General features: G+C 40.1%; 1 protein-coding gene across 4 annotated transcripts in view; it reads right to left on the reverse strand.

The window, feature by feature from the left end:
• The window catches only part of DNAJC13 (DnaJ heat shock protein family (Hsp40) member C13), a 244,401-nt gene that overhangs the window by 38,912 nt on the left and 189,845 nt on the right, over nucleotides 1-15,644 (reverse strand). For all 4 annotated transcript variants that reach the window (XR_008844053.1, XM_056520651.1, XM_056520650.1 and 1 more), the window contains 5 exons: nucleotides 9,473-9,652; nucleotides 7,253-7,420; nucleotides 1,308-1,421; nucleotides 1,084-1,200; nucleotides 100-277 (listed from right to left, as the gene is read on the reverse strand). Coding sequence is in view for 3 of the 4 variants with exons in the window: in XM_056520651.1 (XP_056376626.1) it covers nucleotides 100-277; nucleotides 1,084-1,200; nucleotides 1,308-1,421; nucleotides 7,253-7,420; nucleotides 9,473-9,652 (757 nt within the window). In the remaining variant the exon portion in view is untranslated. The remainder of the gene's footprint in view (nucleotides 1-99; nucleotides 278-1,083; nucleotides 1,201-1,307; nucleotides 1,422-7,252; nucleotides 7,421-9,472; nucleotides 9,653-15,644) is intronic.

Genomic DNA, 15,644 nt, shown 5'->3' on the forward strand with positions numbered 1-15,644 from the left:
CATGCAACTCACCATGGAAGAATGGTTGTGAGCGACAGATGCATTCCTACTACTTAATGCCTACTATGATATTTAAAGATAAACTAATAAAACTAATACCAGGGTTATGTTTGATTACGTTCCTCAAAGCTTCCAAGGACATTTCAACCTTCAGTAATCTTTCTCCATGCTGTTCAGACTCCACTTTCCCAGTCTGGGTCATAGCCATAAGTGTATGGAGGTACTGTGCTTGGGATCCAATGTAATCCAGCAGACTTGCGGCAAAGGCTTTTGGTACCTGTGCATGAATAAGAAAAGCAGCAATACTATATAATCAAATGGCAAATGTAAATTCCAATTATTTTATATATAAAAAAAAAATTATAAAATCATAAAATCGACAAACAGAGTGTCATTTTTTTTTTCAGGGAAATTCCCCTGAAACATTTTTGATATAGTGATGGGGCCAAATTACAATAAAGAACACAATTTTGCAAATAAGAGCCCACTGGGCGTTCCTTTTGGCTGCTAGGGCGCAGCACAGTTTGGCACCTTTACCAGTTAGTCACTCCGCTCTGTGCGGTGGTCACCTTTATGTAAACCCTGCCTCTCTTCTGTAACCTAGCAGTTGAGGGGAACTCACAGTAGGCCCCAAATCCTAAACTGCATATATTTTTAAGATGAGATATTTGTCAATTAATCTAATGAGAGGTATGCATGATTTAGGATTAAAAGCCATAAACAGCCATGCCCTTACTTTATACTCTAAAAATCTGCTGACAGGCCTGCTTTAAAGTGACCATCCGATCCTTGACAATAATTTAACATGACATGAAGAATGTATACTTAACCTTGTGACCACCTTTTTAGCCCTTCTTCTGTAGATTGCCAATTACCGGTCCCTAATGAAGTAATCTAAAATAGCCACCCGTTTTTCAGGCTCCACTATGTATTATCCCATTTCCCTTATATGGAGGGAGGAGGGTCTTTGGCTAACTATTGAAGCACATTGTACGTAGGGTAGTCCGAGAGGCTGGCGGCTTCAGAAATGGTGTCACAGGCCTCTAGATGAACTTTATTTTTTATTCATAAATGAACATTCACCTCAAGCTGGAAAGTGGGTTGCTCATTGTAGACCCGTACAAAAATCTCCCCCACAATGAGCTCCTTGCCATGATCACTGAACACAAAATCAGCTCCAAAGCTTTTATCACATTCCCCCTGGAAAAGAAAACAAATGTAAGATAATTTTAATTATAATACAAATCAATAGGTTTGATCTATGAAAGTATGTTTTTGACAAATAACATAGATCCTTTATTTCTTACTCGTCTTGTCATGCTTTCCTGCTCAGATTCAAGAAATTCCAAAAGTTCTGCTCTGGTACCATTATTCCATATGAGGTATGGGCTTTCTGTGTTACAATTAAGCATTTTGAGAATCTGAGAAGTAAAAAAGAATAAATGTAGTATTCGAGTATACATATATGATTGTATTTACTTTTGCTAATTCCCCCATGAACCGTACTGTCAATGGAGTAATCCATAAAAATTGGTATATGATCGAGCAAGATCAAGATTTGTTTAGAGTTGACATTTCTTGTCCTCTGATCACATTTAGAAGGAGTAAAACCATTGGTAGCATGCTAAAAACATTAGAACGCAAAAATTCAATTAAAGGGGTACTCCGGTGCTTACACATCTTATCCCCTATCCAAAGGATAGGGGATAAGATGCCTGATCGCGGGAGTCCCGCAGCTGGGGAAGCCCGGGATCATGCACACGGCACCCCGTTTGTAATCAGTGCCCGGAGTGTGTTCGCTCCGGGTCTGATTACGGTCGACTGCAGGGTCGGCGGCGTGTGACGTCACGCCTCCGACCCCGTGTGACGTCACGCTCCGCCCCTCAATGCAAGCCTACGGGAGGGGGCGTGATAGCTGCCAGTGCCACCGGCCATACGGTCGACCGTAATCAGACCTGGAGCGAACATGCTCCGGGCACTGATTACAAACAGGATGCCGCGTGCATGATTCCGGGCATCCCCAGCTGCGGGACTTCCGCGATCAAGCATCTTATCACCTATCCTTTGGATAGGGGATAAGATGTGTAAGCACCGAAGTACCCCTTTAAAAAAAGTTCTAACTGGTTGGATAGGGTGATTCCTATAGAGATTGTAATATAAGTAATAAAAATCTAGCCCAAGCTAATTTTTCATTAGGGCCTTGCCATGTAAATGTCGGACAGTTAATTACATGTGAGACCACTTTTGTGGTACATTGCATACTCTGCCCATGTGGCTATTATTACAATCGGAAGATCCAAAAGGAAACTATCTATGAATTAAGGAGCATTTTAGTTCAATCAAAACAGGTAAAAGCGCACTCAGACTTATTGTTCACATGCAAGAGGTCAACGCAGGTAATATATCTGGATTGAAATTTGCAGGCATTGAGAGGGTTAACTGTCCTAAAAGAGGCGGTAGTAGGCTTGATATGCTTGCACGCGCAGAAGCGCGATGGATTATACGAGCAGATGCGCTCGGTCCTTTAGGATTAAATGATCGCAACGAACTAGGGGCATTTCTGTGATTCATATAGTCTGTTTGTTTTATCAGTTTGTCTATATGCACACTCACTTTTTCAATGTGTTTTTAAAGTATTTTTGGTTATGTGTATATGCTTTACACATGGTGGGTGGAGACTATATAACAGGTAAGCGAGCAACAGGAAGCTGTCACCGGGACCTGAGGAAACGCCAATAGGCGTGAAACAGTGCCTGTCGTCCAGGTGAACGCTCCTGCCTCTCGCCTCTGCTCGCATTCATGGGGAAGAAGTCTCATTTGTGTTCTGTATGAACTGTGAATAAATCTGTGGCAGCAGGAACTTTCAGGCGTGTGCTCCGTTTTTCTCCTTCTCTTCATTTAAGTGTTTGTACCCATATATATCCACACGTGAAGACCCTGGTCTGCAAGGACTCATACCCCACAACTTTTCCAGCTGTTTAATATACTCTGCTCTGTCAGTGGTGCCCAGCTTTATCTTTTTGTTGATTCAATATACATGTTCATAGGGTAACATGTCTTGCTGTCCTATTAGGTTACTATGATTGAACACATCTGCTGGGTCAATACCCAATGCATTTAGAAAGTCTTCAGACCCTTTAACTTTGCTCACACTTTGTTATGCCAAGGCTTTTGCTATCATATTGAAAAGAACAAAAATATTGCTTTGACATAAGTATTCAGAACCTTTACTCAGTACTTCGTTAAAGCACCTTTGACTGCAATTACAGCCTTCGGTCTTCTTTGGTATGATGCCTCAAGGTTTGCACATCTGGATTTGGGAATTTTCTGCCATTTGTATCTGTAGATTCTCTAAAGATCTGTCAGGTTAGATTCAGACAGTCATTTTCAGGGGGGCATATTTATCTACATTACTGTAATCGATTTTACTTATGGATAGATATACTTAAATAGTATTAGTCACCAAATAAAATGTTTAATATAGTGTTCCTTGTGTAATTAGCAGACACTTTCCCATTCACTTGCTTTTAAAATTATCAACATGAATATGTTTAAAATGTAATAGAAAAAACAGCTGCTAGGTGGCGCGGTTCTGTTCCCTGCCACAATTAACATAGTGAGTTTGGTCTCCTCCCAGCCTGGCATGAGACCAAACTCAGGAAGTGCTTCTCTGCACTGAGCTTGATTGTCAGCTGCAAAGAGCCTCCCTGAAAGCTGCACAGAGCCTCATTGAAAGCTGCATAGAGCCTCACTGAAAGATGCACCGAGCCGGAGGTCTTCTATTCATCACAGCACTGCAATGATGTGAGAGCGGAAGTGGTCCCTCAGCAGGCTTCAGTGATGTTATGCCTGCTAGGAAGTTGCACTGTGTGAGCAAGAATAAAAAGGTATGACACAGAGCTGTTAAAAGCTCTGAATTTAAAAAAAATAAATTTTTTTTGGTGGGAGGGGTGTTTGGAGTAGTTAGGGAAGATAGCCTAAATTAGTTTAGAAAAGTTTATTTGGTGACAGGTACTTTTTAATATATATATTTTTAGGCTAGGCCCCACTAGTTATTATGTATTAATCTAATCTGTTTAGGGTAATAGCCTGACACTGAGACTTTGGATTTGGTGGTCTTCTTTACCATCATGTATTGACTTTTTTACATCTTCAAGGCATGTCAAGCTCATCTTGTTGTACTTTTACTCACCTGTAAAGCTGTACAATAAATTCTTATATTGATGATCTGGGCAATGTACATGTTCTTAACTTAAATCAATAAATTGATGTGCTTGAAACAAAACATTGATTCAGACTGAGATCTGGACTCTTTGCTAACCATGCCAATTAACTTTTTTTTCCTTAAGAAAACTTTTTAATGAAAATTTGTCAGCTGTATTGGCTACGAAGAGAAGAGCTGCAGACACCACTATTGGGTAATAAAAGCTAAGTGTACCCTTCCTGGAACTGATGGTGGTTGCTAAACTTATAAAATTGCCTTTTTATTTCTCAGCCATGAGTTAAAGGGGTACTCCGCCCCTAGACGCAGGGGACCCCCGCGATCTCGGCTGTGGCACCCTGCTTTCATTACTGCACAGTTTTCTCTGTGCAGTGATGAAAGAGGGGATCCACAGCCGAGATCGCGGGGGATCCTTTGGATAGGGGATAAGATGTCCAGGGGTGGAGTACCCCTTTAAGGCCACAGCCTTCTCACCTGTTCTAACCTCCCAGACCCACCTTGACTAACATACAAGTCAAGACAATGTAATACATTTGGAAACCACCACCAGCTCCAGGAAATTAACTGTTTACTTTCATAACCTAACAGCTATCCAACAGGCTCTGCAGCTTTTAGCAGCAAATACAGCTGACAGATTCCCTTTAACATACTTTGCTTCATGAAAAGATGCAATATTATTCTGAAAAATAACTGGATATTATGATTATCAGCTACTTTTGTCCTGTATTGGACATACAACCCCATATTATAAATAAATGTGGAAATAAGATTGTTTTCTTTAGCATCATCTTTATGTTTTATTAGAAAGGCACCAAAGGTTTCAGCATCATCACTTTGGCCAATGCAGATTGGTGATTCATCACTGAATATGGCTTTCATCCAATCCTTAACCCCTTAAGGACGCAGGACGTAAATGTACGTCCTGGTGAGGTGGTACTTAACGCACCAGGACGTACATTTACGTCCTAAGCATAACCGCGGGCATCGGAGCGATGCCCGTGTCATGCGCGGCTGATCCCGGCTGCTGAACGCAGCCAGGGACCCGCCGGCAATGGCAGACGCCCGCGATCTCGCGGGCGTCCGCCATTAACCCCTCAGGTGCCGGGATCAATACAGATCCCGGCATCTGCGGCAGTTCGCGATTTAAATGAACGATCGGATCGCCCGCAGCGCTGCTGCGGGGATCCGATCATTCATAACGCCGCACGGAGGTCCCCTCTCCTTCCTCCGTGCGGCTCCCGGCATCTCCTGCTCTGGTCTGAGATCGAGCAGACCAGAGCAGGAGATGACCGATAATACTGATCTGTTCTATGTCCTATACATAGAACAGATCAGTATTAGCAATCATGGTATTGCTATGAATAGTCCCCTATGGGGACTATTCAAGTGTAAAAAAAAATGTAAAAAAATGTAAAAGTAAAAGTAAAAAAAAAGTGAAAAATCCCCTCCCCCAATAAAAAAGTAAAACGTCCGTTTTTTCCTATTTTACCCCCAAAAAGCGTAAAAAACATTTTTTATAGACATATTTGGTATCGCCGCGTGCGTAAATGTCCGAACTATTAAAATAAAATGTTAATGATCCAGTACGGTGAACGGCGTGAACGAAAAAAAAAAAAAAAAAAAAAAAAGTCCAAAATTCCTACTTTTTTTAATACATTTTATTAAAAAAAAAATAAAAAATGTATTAAAAGTTTTTTTATATGCAAATGTGGTATCAAAAAAAAGTACAGATCATGGCGCAAAAAATGAGCCCCCATACCGCCGCTTTTACGGAAAAATAAAAAAGTTAGAGGTCATCAAAATAAAGGGATTATAAACGTACTAATTTGGTTAAAAAGTTTGTGATTTTTTTTAAGCGCAACAATAAAATAAAAGTATGTAATAATGGGTATCATTTTAATCGTATTGACCCTCAGAATAAAGAACACATGTCATTTTTACCATAAATTGTACGGCGTGAAAACGAAATCTTCCAAAATTAGCAAAATTGCGTTTTTCGTTTTAATTTCCCCACAAAAATAGTGTTTTTTGGTTGCGCCATACATTTTATGATATAATGAGTGATGTCACTACAAAGGACAACTGGTCACGCAAAAAACAAGCCCTCATACTAGTCTGTGGATGAAAATATAAAAGAGTTATGATTTTTAGAAGGCGAGGAGGAAAAAATGAAAACGTAAAAATTAAATTGTCTGAGTCCTTAAGGCCAAAATGGGCTGAGTCCTTAAGGGGTTAACACTCCATGGTAACTGTCCTTTAAAAGTAAAACTAATAGGAGGGTCACCCACACTAAGGCTCCTTTCACATATGTCCCACATATGGCTCAGCCTAAACTCGCCCCAATTGATGCAACAACTGATGACAAAACTGCATCAAGTTGGCAACAATTGTTAAGTATCTGGCGTTCATTCATTGTGCATGCCAGATTGGAGAATGCAGCAAGATGCGGTCCCCTGTCTGGCACCCATGTGACTTTTTCCACCATCTGGCATCAGACTTGAGACACCGGATGAATGTGAACTGTCCCATTCAAATGAATAGGATCAGTTCTATCATCAGTTTATCTCCAGTGCTTTTTCTACAGCACCGGAGGGAAACCTTGTCAGACACCGAACAAATATGAAGGGTCCCTAAGCTGAATATATTTAGGCTTATATTGCAGGTAACCTTTTCAAGAGTGTATTACTCCGTGCAGCTGTTGTGGAGTTATTCAACAAACTGTTCATATAATAATTATGGGGAGCATTCCCAATGCTCTTTTAGCAATATTCACGGCTGCATCTCCCACCCGACCCTTCATCAGTATTCCCTGCTTATTCTTGTGACGTAGCTCTCATTAGCACAAGCCGGGAACTGTCAAGAGCTGCAGCCATATTGTAACAGGGTTATGTCAAAACGTTACAATATAATAAGGTTATGACATTATTCAACACTATGGCTGGAGATGATATAAATTAGTCTTTCTAATGTAAATACTAATGGGTTAAGAGTGATGATATGGGGTACCACTATAGATCCAGCATACAATACCTCTTCGGGAGATGACACAGAAAGTTTTCTAGCAACATAAGGAGTAAGCATCCCTGCTAAGCTTTTCCGTATAGTTGGATTTTCAGGTGTTGCTTGGTCGCCTGTTAAATATCCCCCTAATCGGCTTACAGCAAGAAGGCTGAGCTTGGCAAGACTGTTGGCAACTTCCTGTTAAACAATAAGAAATAAGCAAAAAAAAAAGGAACATTGGTAGTAAAATACATGTAGGGAAATAGAGTTTTGACAATGCAAGTTTTTCAATATATAATTCAAAACACAGTTATCAGAATTTCTTTACTAATATCTTTTCAATGTTAAGTAAAAAATTATATATTTTGTAAATAGGTAATTAGAATTCATATGACAAACATGAGGTATTAGTTGATATTTTGGCCAAAATGCCAAAATACACAAGCTCGCAACCCACGTCAAGGCTCCTCAGTCTCTTGCAAGTTCTTACAAAAAAGGCCATATTTACAGGTTACTGATACAAGGGCAGGTTAGGCACCTATTTTCATCATGATACTGGTCAGCCACAATGCTATAAGCCCACCTAATCAAATGCCTCAAGCTCACCTGATCAAATAGTATGGGCGTCACTAATAGGTTGTAAGCCAGCATGGTGCACTACACGTTATCATGTACCTGGCACCCTGTATATGCCTTATCTGTGTGCAATTATAATACTAAGGAGCTACTCCTCAGTATTTTGCACCTGTGCGACCTCCCATTATATAGCATTGTGGCTGATCTGCATCATAATGGGAATAGGTGCCTAACCTGCCCTTGTTTCAGTAACCAGTAAGTGTGGCCTGTTTTTCTGTGATTTTTTTTAGTGATTTTTGTCCCATTTTTCTGTGATTATTGTACTATATTACCTACAAAAGATAAGGTTGACATGTACAAATATTTAACATCCTTGTCTGTCTTAACTCATATTAGTCTGAAATCTTTACAAATATATTATACAATTAGCCATCTCTATTTACTAAGACAAACAGAACCCAGTGTTATCATATATACACTTGTATACAGTCAATAAGCATGACAAGCTATACAGAACACTTCTATAGTCATCAAAACGAAATATCACATGAGGATTTAGCATAACAATACAACTATTCGTAGTATAAGAAAGATATCTTTTAACATATGCTGTACCTGTGACAAGATTCTATTGCAAGCCTGAGTGAGACATGCAGAGATTACCTACTACTGTGCCTCACCATGGGGTCATATAAATATCTCCTTGATAACATAATGACTCTTACAATCAGAAAACACATTCACTCTGGTACTTAATATTTTCTAAACACGGTGGCTTGTAGAGATGAGCGAACTTACAGTAAATTCGATTCGTCACAAACTTCTCGGCTCGGCAGTTGATGACTTATCCTGTGTAAATTAGTTCAGCTTTCAGGTGCTCCGGTGGGCTGGAAAAGGTGGATACAGTCCTAGGAGACTCTTTCCTAGGAATGTATCCACCTTTTCCAGCCCACCGGAGCACCTGAAAGCTGAACTAATTTACGCAGGATACCTCATCAACTGCCGAGCCGAGAAGTTCGTGACGAATCAAATTTACTGTAAGTTCGCTCATCTCTAGTGGCTTGTGTTAATACACAGACTAACCATTCTTACTAAAAAAAAAGAAAACAAATTGTCTTATGTGTGTCTTCTAAACCACGCTTTTGTTTACCTCAGGCATTCCATTGTATGTTTGTCCCAGACATACTCTATGGCCTAAGGAACACATTGCATGTATGCCCCATTTGAACTAGTTGAATATAATTGAATCATTTAGATATTATTTTATTATGCTTGAATAATCCTGAAAAGTTGGTTTTAAATGTCACAAAGAAACCACTACGACATCTAAAGAATTTCATGCTGAGCTAATGGCATGTGGAGTGATGCTGTAGTGTCCCACTGCATGTTATTTGTGTTACTTAGTGGCAGTCTGATGTGGTACCCCTATACCCCTCTTTTTGCAATGTTTACGGGGAGAGAGACACTGTCTGCAGCCACTTCATTCTGAGTGTCAGTGGTAACCTCAGTTTTGGAATACCACCATAGGAAATCCCATGATAACCTAGATCCATGCATAATATTACAGAGAGAAAAGTATCATACTATGATGAATAAACACTGCCTTTACACTGGGCAGCAGAAGTCATATTTGAGTAGAATAGAATATATGGACATATTTTCATGTGCTAATACCTGTTGATTTGTGTCTTCATTCTTCTGAATACCACTTTCTTCCAATGTAAAGTCATAGTTAAAAGGATAAATAAGCAGGTGCCACAAAATCCCTGCATGGAACAAATGTGTTTGCAGGAAGAAATCAACTGCGAAGGAGCTGACACATTCCACGGCCAGTGAAGCCAGTCTCTGGACTTTCTGTGAACAAACATACAAGTTTCATGTTTTTGTATCCCCTTTATTGGTTTGGAAATTATGACAGTAGAGACCCAACAATGTTAAATTATTCTTCACTAGGCATCCAATGAACACTACAGGTCTCTTATTAATGATATATATAACAAAAAAAGAAATTAGTAAATTGTAGCTATACACTTAGTCCAGATTCACATGTTGCATGCAAGTCAGTGCAACTTTTAAATTGACTTTAGTTACAGGCAATGGAATTGTTCATGACCATGCAGCAAACTGCTTGTAGCTGAAGTCAGCCTGAAAACTGCAGATTTGCAAGTCAGGGCAGTTTCTCCAACACTGTGCAACATGAGAAATGCAATGTGTGAACCTGGCAAGAAAGAGAAGAGGGATTCCTAGCTGCAGCCTACTGTAAACATGTAAACTGCTTAGTCAATTATTTAAAGGGGTACTCCGGTGAAAAACTTTTATTTTTATTTTTTTAAATCAACTGGTGCCAGAAAGTTAAACAGATTTGTAAATTACTTCTATTAAAAAATCTTAATCCTTCCTGTACTTATTAGCTGCTGAATACTACAGTGGAAATTCTTTTCCGTTTGAAGCACAGAGCTGTCTGCTGACATCATGAGCACAATGCTCTCTGCTGACATCTCTGTCCATTTTAGGAACTGCCAGAGTAAAACATATGCTATTCTGGACAGTTCCTAAAATGGACAGAGATGTCAGCAGAGAGCACTGTGCTCATGATGTCAGCAGAGAGCACTGTGTTCCAAAAAGAAAAGAATTTCCGCTGTAGTATTCAGCAGCTAATAAGTACAGGAAGGATTAAGATTTTTTAATAGAATTTACAAATCTGTTTAACTTTCTGGCACCAGTTGATAAAAAAAAAAAAAAAAGTTTTTCACTGGAGTACCCCTTTAAGATACTACAATTTTACAGGAAAATAGCATATACTCACCAAAGAACACATACATCTCTAGGGTCACTTGGTATGAATAGGGCAGGGGGGAGAAGGCAATAATGCGCAGAAGGCAGTCACAGGTATAAAACAAGTAGAAGAAAAAGTATGTATCAAGCACAAGTCTTCCTCGTTATCTTAAAATAACTGCAATGCCAGTGCTTTTAAGATAGAGAAATTGACGTGTGCTGGATACATACACAGCTCTTATAGGAAACTATAAAGCATGTATAAATTCAACCTATCGAGGGAGTAATGTATATACCCTCGCACATAAATTAATGTAAACACCCTTAAATGATAATTATTATTATACATTCACTATCATAATCATTAATTAGGCCTAGATGTATAAAACTAAACTTTATTTAAATCACAGCTACATTTAGATATAAAGACATATAGATATAAAGACATAGATAAATCTCAGTAACAGTACAGCATTGTGTCTTTCGACCTGATGAAAGTCACAGATCACAGATGTGGTAGGGGAGGGGTAAAGGGTACAGGTGAGCCCCTACTCAATAGAGAGCCCTACCTAGTCTAAACCCTTGCCCTCACTAATCAATAAGTGTCGACAGGGACAAGGTGATATAAGCATTCCTTTACAGATAACTCATAAACGAAACAGATTTATATGGCATCTCGTGCTCCCTTTCCAACGCGTTTCTCCCTTAGCAAATAACTAGGGTTCATCAGGGAATGGAGGAGAAAAAATATCATATAAATATATAAAGTATTGCAGATGGTGTACTGCAGTAGAGTAAAATCACATGATACTAAAGCACAGTTGAGTGAGTCAAGACTGCAAAAAATAATAACAGTCGGATGTAGGAGCTGAGTTCATTCAATATGTGTACGTAGGTAGGTCCATTATATTATGTATGAAAACGGCCCATTCCAGGATGGTACCAAGTTGAGGCAGGTAAAGCTCTGTATTAGCCTCACAGTGGAACAGCAAGATAGCGAGGTGATCCCAGTGTTGTTCAGATAGGGCTATATTGATAGGGTTTAAATGACCCCAGAGGCAAGTTCAGTTCAAGACCTGGACACACACTTGGAAAATTATACACTCCTGTAAGTTTAACGTTGTTGGCCCATCCTGGTAAAAATAGAGGCACTTCCCTTTCACATAGTGGTTACCTGGTGATAAAGTCAGATAGATGAAAACGATGGGAGGAGGTGAGACTATGCGTCCCCGTTTTTCCGCCAAATGGTCTTCCCGGACCTGACAGCTCAGACGCGTGGACCCACAAGATGACCTACCTACGTACACATATTGAATGAACTCAGCTCCTACATCCGACTGTTATTTTTTGCAGTCTTTACTCACGCAACTGTGCTTTAGTATCATGTGATTTTACTCTACTGCAGTACACCATCTGCAATACTTTATATATTTATATGATATTTTTTATATGATATTTGCTAAGGGAGAAACGCGTTGAAAAGGGAGCACGAGATGCCATATAAATCTGTTTCGTTAAAATAATGCTTATATCACCCTGTCCCTGTCGACACTTATTGATTAGTGAGGGCAAGGGATTAGACTAGGTAGGGCTCTCTATTGAGTAGGGGCTCACCTGTACCCTTTACCCCTCCCCTACCACATCTGTGATCTGTGACTTTCATCAGGTCGAAAGAAACAATGCTGTACTGTTACTGAGATTTATCTATGTCTTTATATCTATATGTCTTTATGTCTAAATTTATCTGTGATTTAAATAAAGTTTAGTTTTATAAATCTAGGCCTAATTAATGATTATGATAGTGAATGTATAAAGCATATATAGTCTGATCCATCCAACCATTTGTCCTCTACTACTTGCTTACTACCCAATATTCTAGTAAGAATTAAAGAATAATGGCAATAGGACCACAAGATCAGCTTCTAATAGAATAGCTTAACACAGTCTGGAGATGTAGGTCTATGATGCACCATACTCTGGGTTTTGGTCCCAGAAATTTACTATAACTGGAAGTACACTTTAATGAACAAGAGACACAGTTTCCATTTTCAGATGAAAAACCATACTATTGTACAGGTGTGGATCAGAAACCACGCTATGGTGTTAGCTGTCATGCTGGAGACTCAAATGAAGATTTAGACACACACACACAATGCATTTGGAAATTCTCATGACCCTCCCACTTGTTTCCCATTTTGTTATATAGAGGCCTTGTGCAAAAAATAAAACAATCAAGCCCCCCCCCCCAATCATTCTGCACCCAATACCCATAATTGCAAAGTGAAAACAGAATGTTAGAAATATTTGCTAATTTATTAAAAAGTATGGACAAAAGTATTTAGACTCTCTGCTATGACACTGTCAGGCTAGGTTTCCACTTGTTTTTTTTTTTGACAAAAACGCCAATAAAAACGCCCATTCTGCCGCATGGCGTTTTTTTTTGTGAAAAAACGCTGCGGCCAGATGTTAGCTGCAAGTCAATAGTAAACTGCAAAATGCCAAATCCACTTGGCGTTTTTCAGTTTGGCGTTTTTTTTTATCCTTTTAGCGTTTTTGGACTCCTTGGCAGTTTTTAAAAAACGACCTCTTGTCGAGACTGGCGTTTTTTCGGGAAAATCTTGGCGTTTTTCTCCCATAGAAGTCTGTGGGTTTTAAATTTGGCATTTTTTCAGGCGGTTTTTATTCTCTTTTTGACTTTAGCGATCCAAAAAGTGTTGGAGATACCTTTTTTATTAAAATTTAGTAGGGTACCATTAAAAAAATAATAAAAAAGATACAGTAGTGATGGAAAAAATTGTATTTAATGAAATATATCTTTTTTATAACAACATTTTTATAAATTTTTAAACAGGGATCAATTTATGTGCGCGGGTAGGGCACTAAAAATGTAGCCGACAATAATAAAAATGTAGTGTGTGTTTCACTTTCTTTTTACATTTTTTAGGTAGTACTACTACTCCCAGCATGGAACACACTGTTCCATGATGGGAGTAGTAGTTACCTGTACTAATTGACAGATCGCCGGGGTCCCTTGCGATCCTCCTGTATAAATGTATAGATGTGGGCGGCCGCTCTTCTCTGGTCCCCTGCACTGTCGTATATATACACATATTCATATTTCCCGCAGAGCTGTGATTGGTCAGATGGTTCCAGCCAATCACAACTCTGTGGGAAATAGGAATGTGTGTATATATACGGCAGTGCAGGGGACCATAGAAGAGCGGCCGCCGCATCTATACATTATACTGGAGGATCGCAACGGGTGTCAGGAGGAGTGACACTCGCTGCGATCTGTCTATTACTGCAGGTACTACAGCTCCCAGCATGGAGCAGAGTGTGCAGAGTGTGCTCCATGTTGGGAGTATTAGTACCTGCAGTAAGGGATAGATCCCAGGGATGTCACTTCTCTTGACACTCGCTGCGATCAAAGTGACTCGATGACACCAAGCTTTGTAGCACGGTACAGTCTATAGAGGATGTGCATAAGTTACAAGATGACTTGGATAGACTAAGTGTCTGGGCATCCACTTGGCAAATGAGGTTCAATGTGGATAAATGTAAAGTTATGCATCTGGGTACTAATAACCTGCATGCGTCGTATGTTTTAGGGGGGATTAAACTGGCAGAGTCACTGGTAGAGAAGGATCTGGGTGTACTTGTAGATCACAGACTACAGAATAGCATGCAATGTCAGGCTGCTGCTTCCAAAGCCGGCAGGATATTGTAATGTATCAAAAGAGGCATGGACTCAAGGGACAGGGACATAATACTCCCCCTTTATAAAGCATTGGTACGGCCTCACCTGGAATATGCTGTTCAGTTTTGGTCGCCTGTTCATAAAAGGGACACTGCAGAGTTGGAAAGGGTGCAGAGACGCGCGACTAAACTAATATGGGGCATGGAACATCTTAGCTATGAGGAGCGATTAAAGGAGTTACAATTGTTTAGTCTTGAGAAGAGACGTTTAAGGGGGGATATGATAAACGTATATAAGTATATTAATGGCCCATACAAAAAATATGGAGAAAAACTGTTCCAGGTTAAACCCCCCCAAAGGACGAGGGGGCACTCCCTCCGTCTGGAGAAGAAAAGGTTTAGTCTAAAGGGGCGGCACGCCTTCTTTACCGTGAGGACTGTGAATTTATGGAACGGTCTACCTCAGGAACTGGTCACAGCAGGAACAATTAACAGCTTTAAAACAGGGTTAGATACATTCCTGGAACAAAATAACATTAATGCTTATGCAGAATTATAAAACTACATCCCTTTCCCTTATCCCCTTACATCCTTCCCTTCAATCCCCTGGTTGGACTTGATGGACGCATGTCTTTTTTCAACCATACTAACTATGTAAACTATGTAAGACTGTCGGGATCAGCTGTTCTCAAGGCTACAGAGCCGGAAGATTAGCTGATCCTGAGCAGTAGATATACATCTATACATACTGCCCAGCAAGAACTTACAGTGAGCCTGCAATGTGTATACAGTATACACATTGCTGGCTCACTTAACCCCTTGCTGAGCTGTGCGCTATGCACCAGCCCGGCAAGGAAAGAGTTAACTTACACTGCTGGACAGTGTAGGTTAACCCTTTGGGCGGTATACACTATATACAGCTATCTATAGATAGCTGTATATAGTGTATACAGAAGATGGAGAAGTCCCCTTACCTCCATCCAGTCCACGCGGGTCCGTGTAGCTCCACCCCTTAGTGATGACATCATTAGGGGCGGAGCTACAGACGCGATCCAGGCTGGCAAGGGTATAAGGCTGTTAACATTGTCCGTATTGGATAATGTGAACAGACCCTTCTGCCAGTGTCTACCCAGACAGGGAGACTCCAGCTGTTGCTAAACTACAACTCCCAGCATGCCCAGACAGCCAAAGGCTGTCTGGGCATGCTGGGAGTTGTAGTTTTGCACCAATTGGAGGCTCACTGTTTAGGTAGACATTGCATTATGGGCGCTCTCACCTGCAGAGTGTGCAAAAAATGTCGTAACCTATTTTTTTGTGTTTTTTCTTTCTTCTCGTTTCAGATCCGTGTATGCAGAGGATTACGACGGATTCGATG

This window comes from Hyla sarda, chromosome 5, assembly GCF_029499605.1.
Source record: "Hyla sarda isolate aHylSar1 chromosome 5, aHylSar1.hap1, whole genome shotgun sequence".
NCBI lineage: Eukaryota > Metazoa > Chordata > Amphibia > Anura > Hylidae > Hyla > Hyla sarda.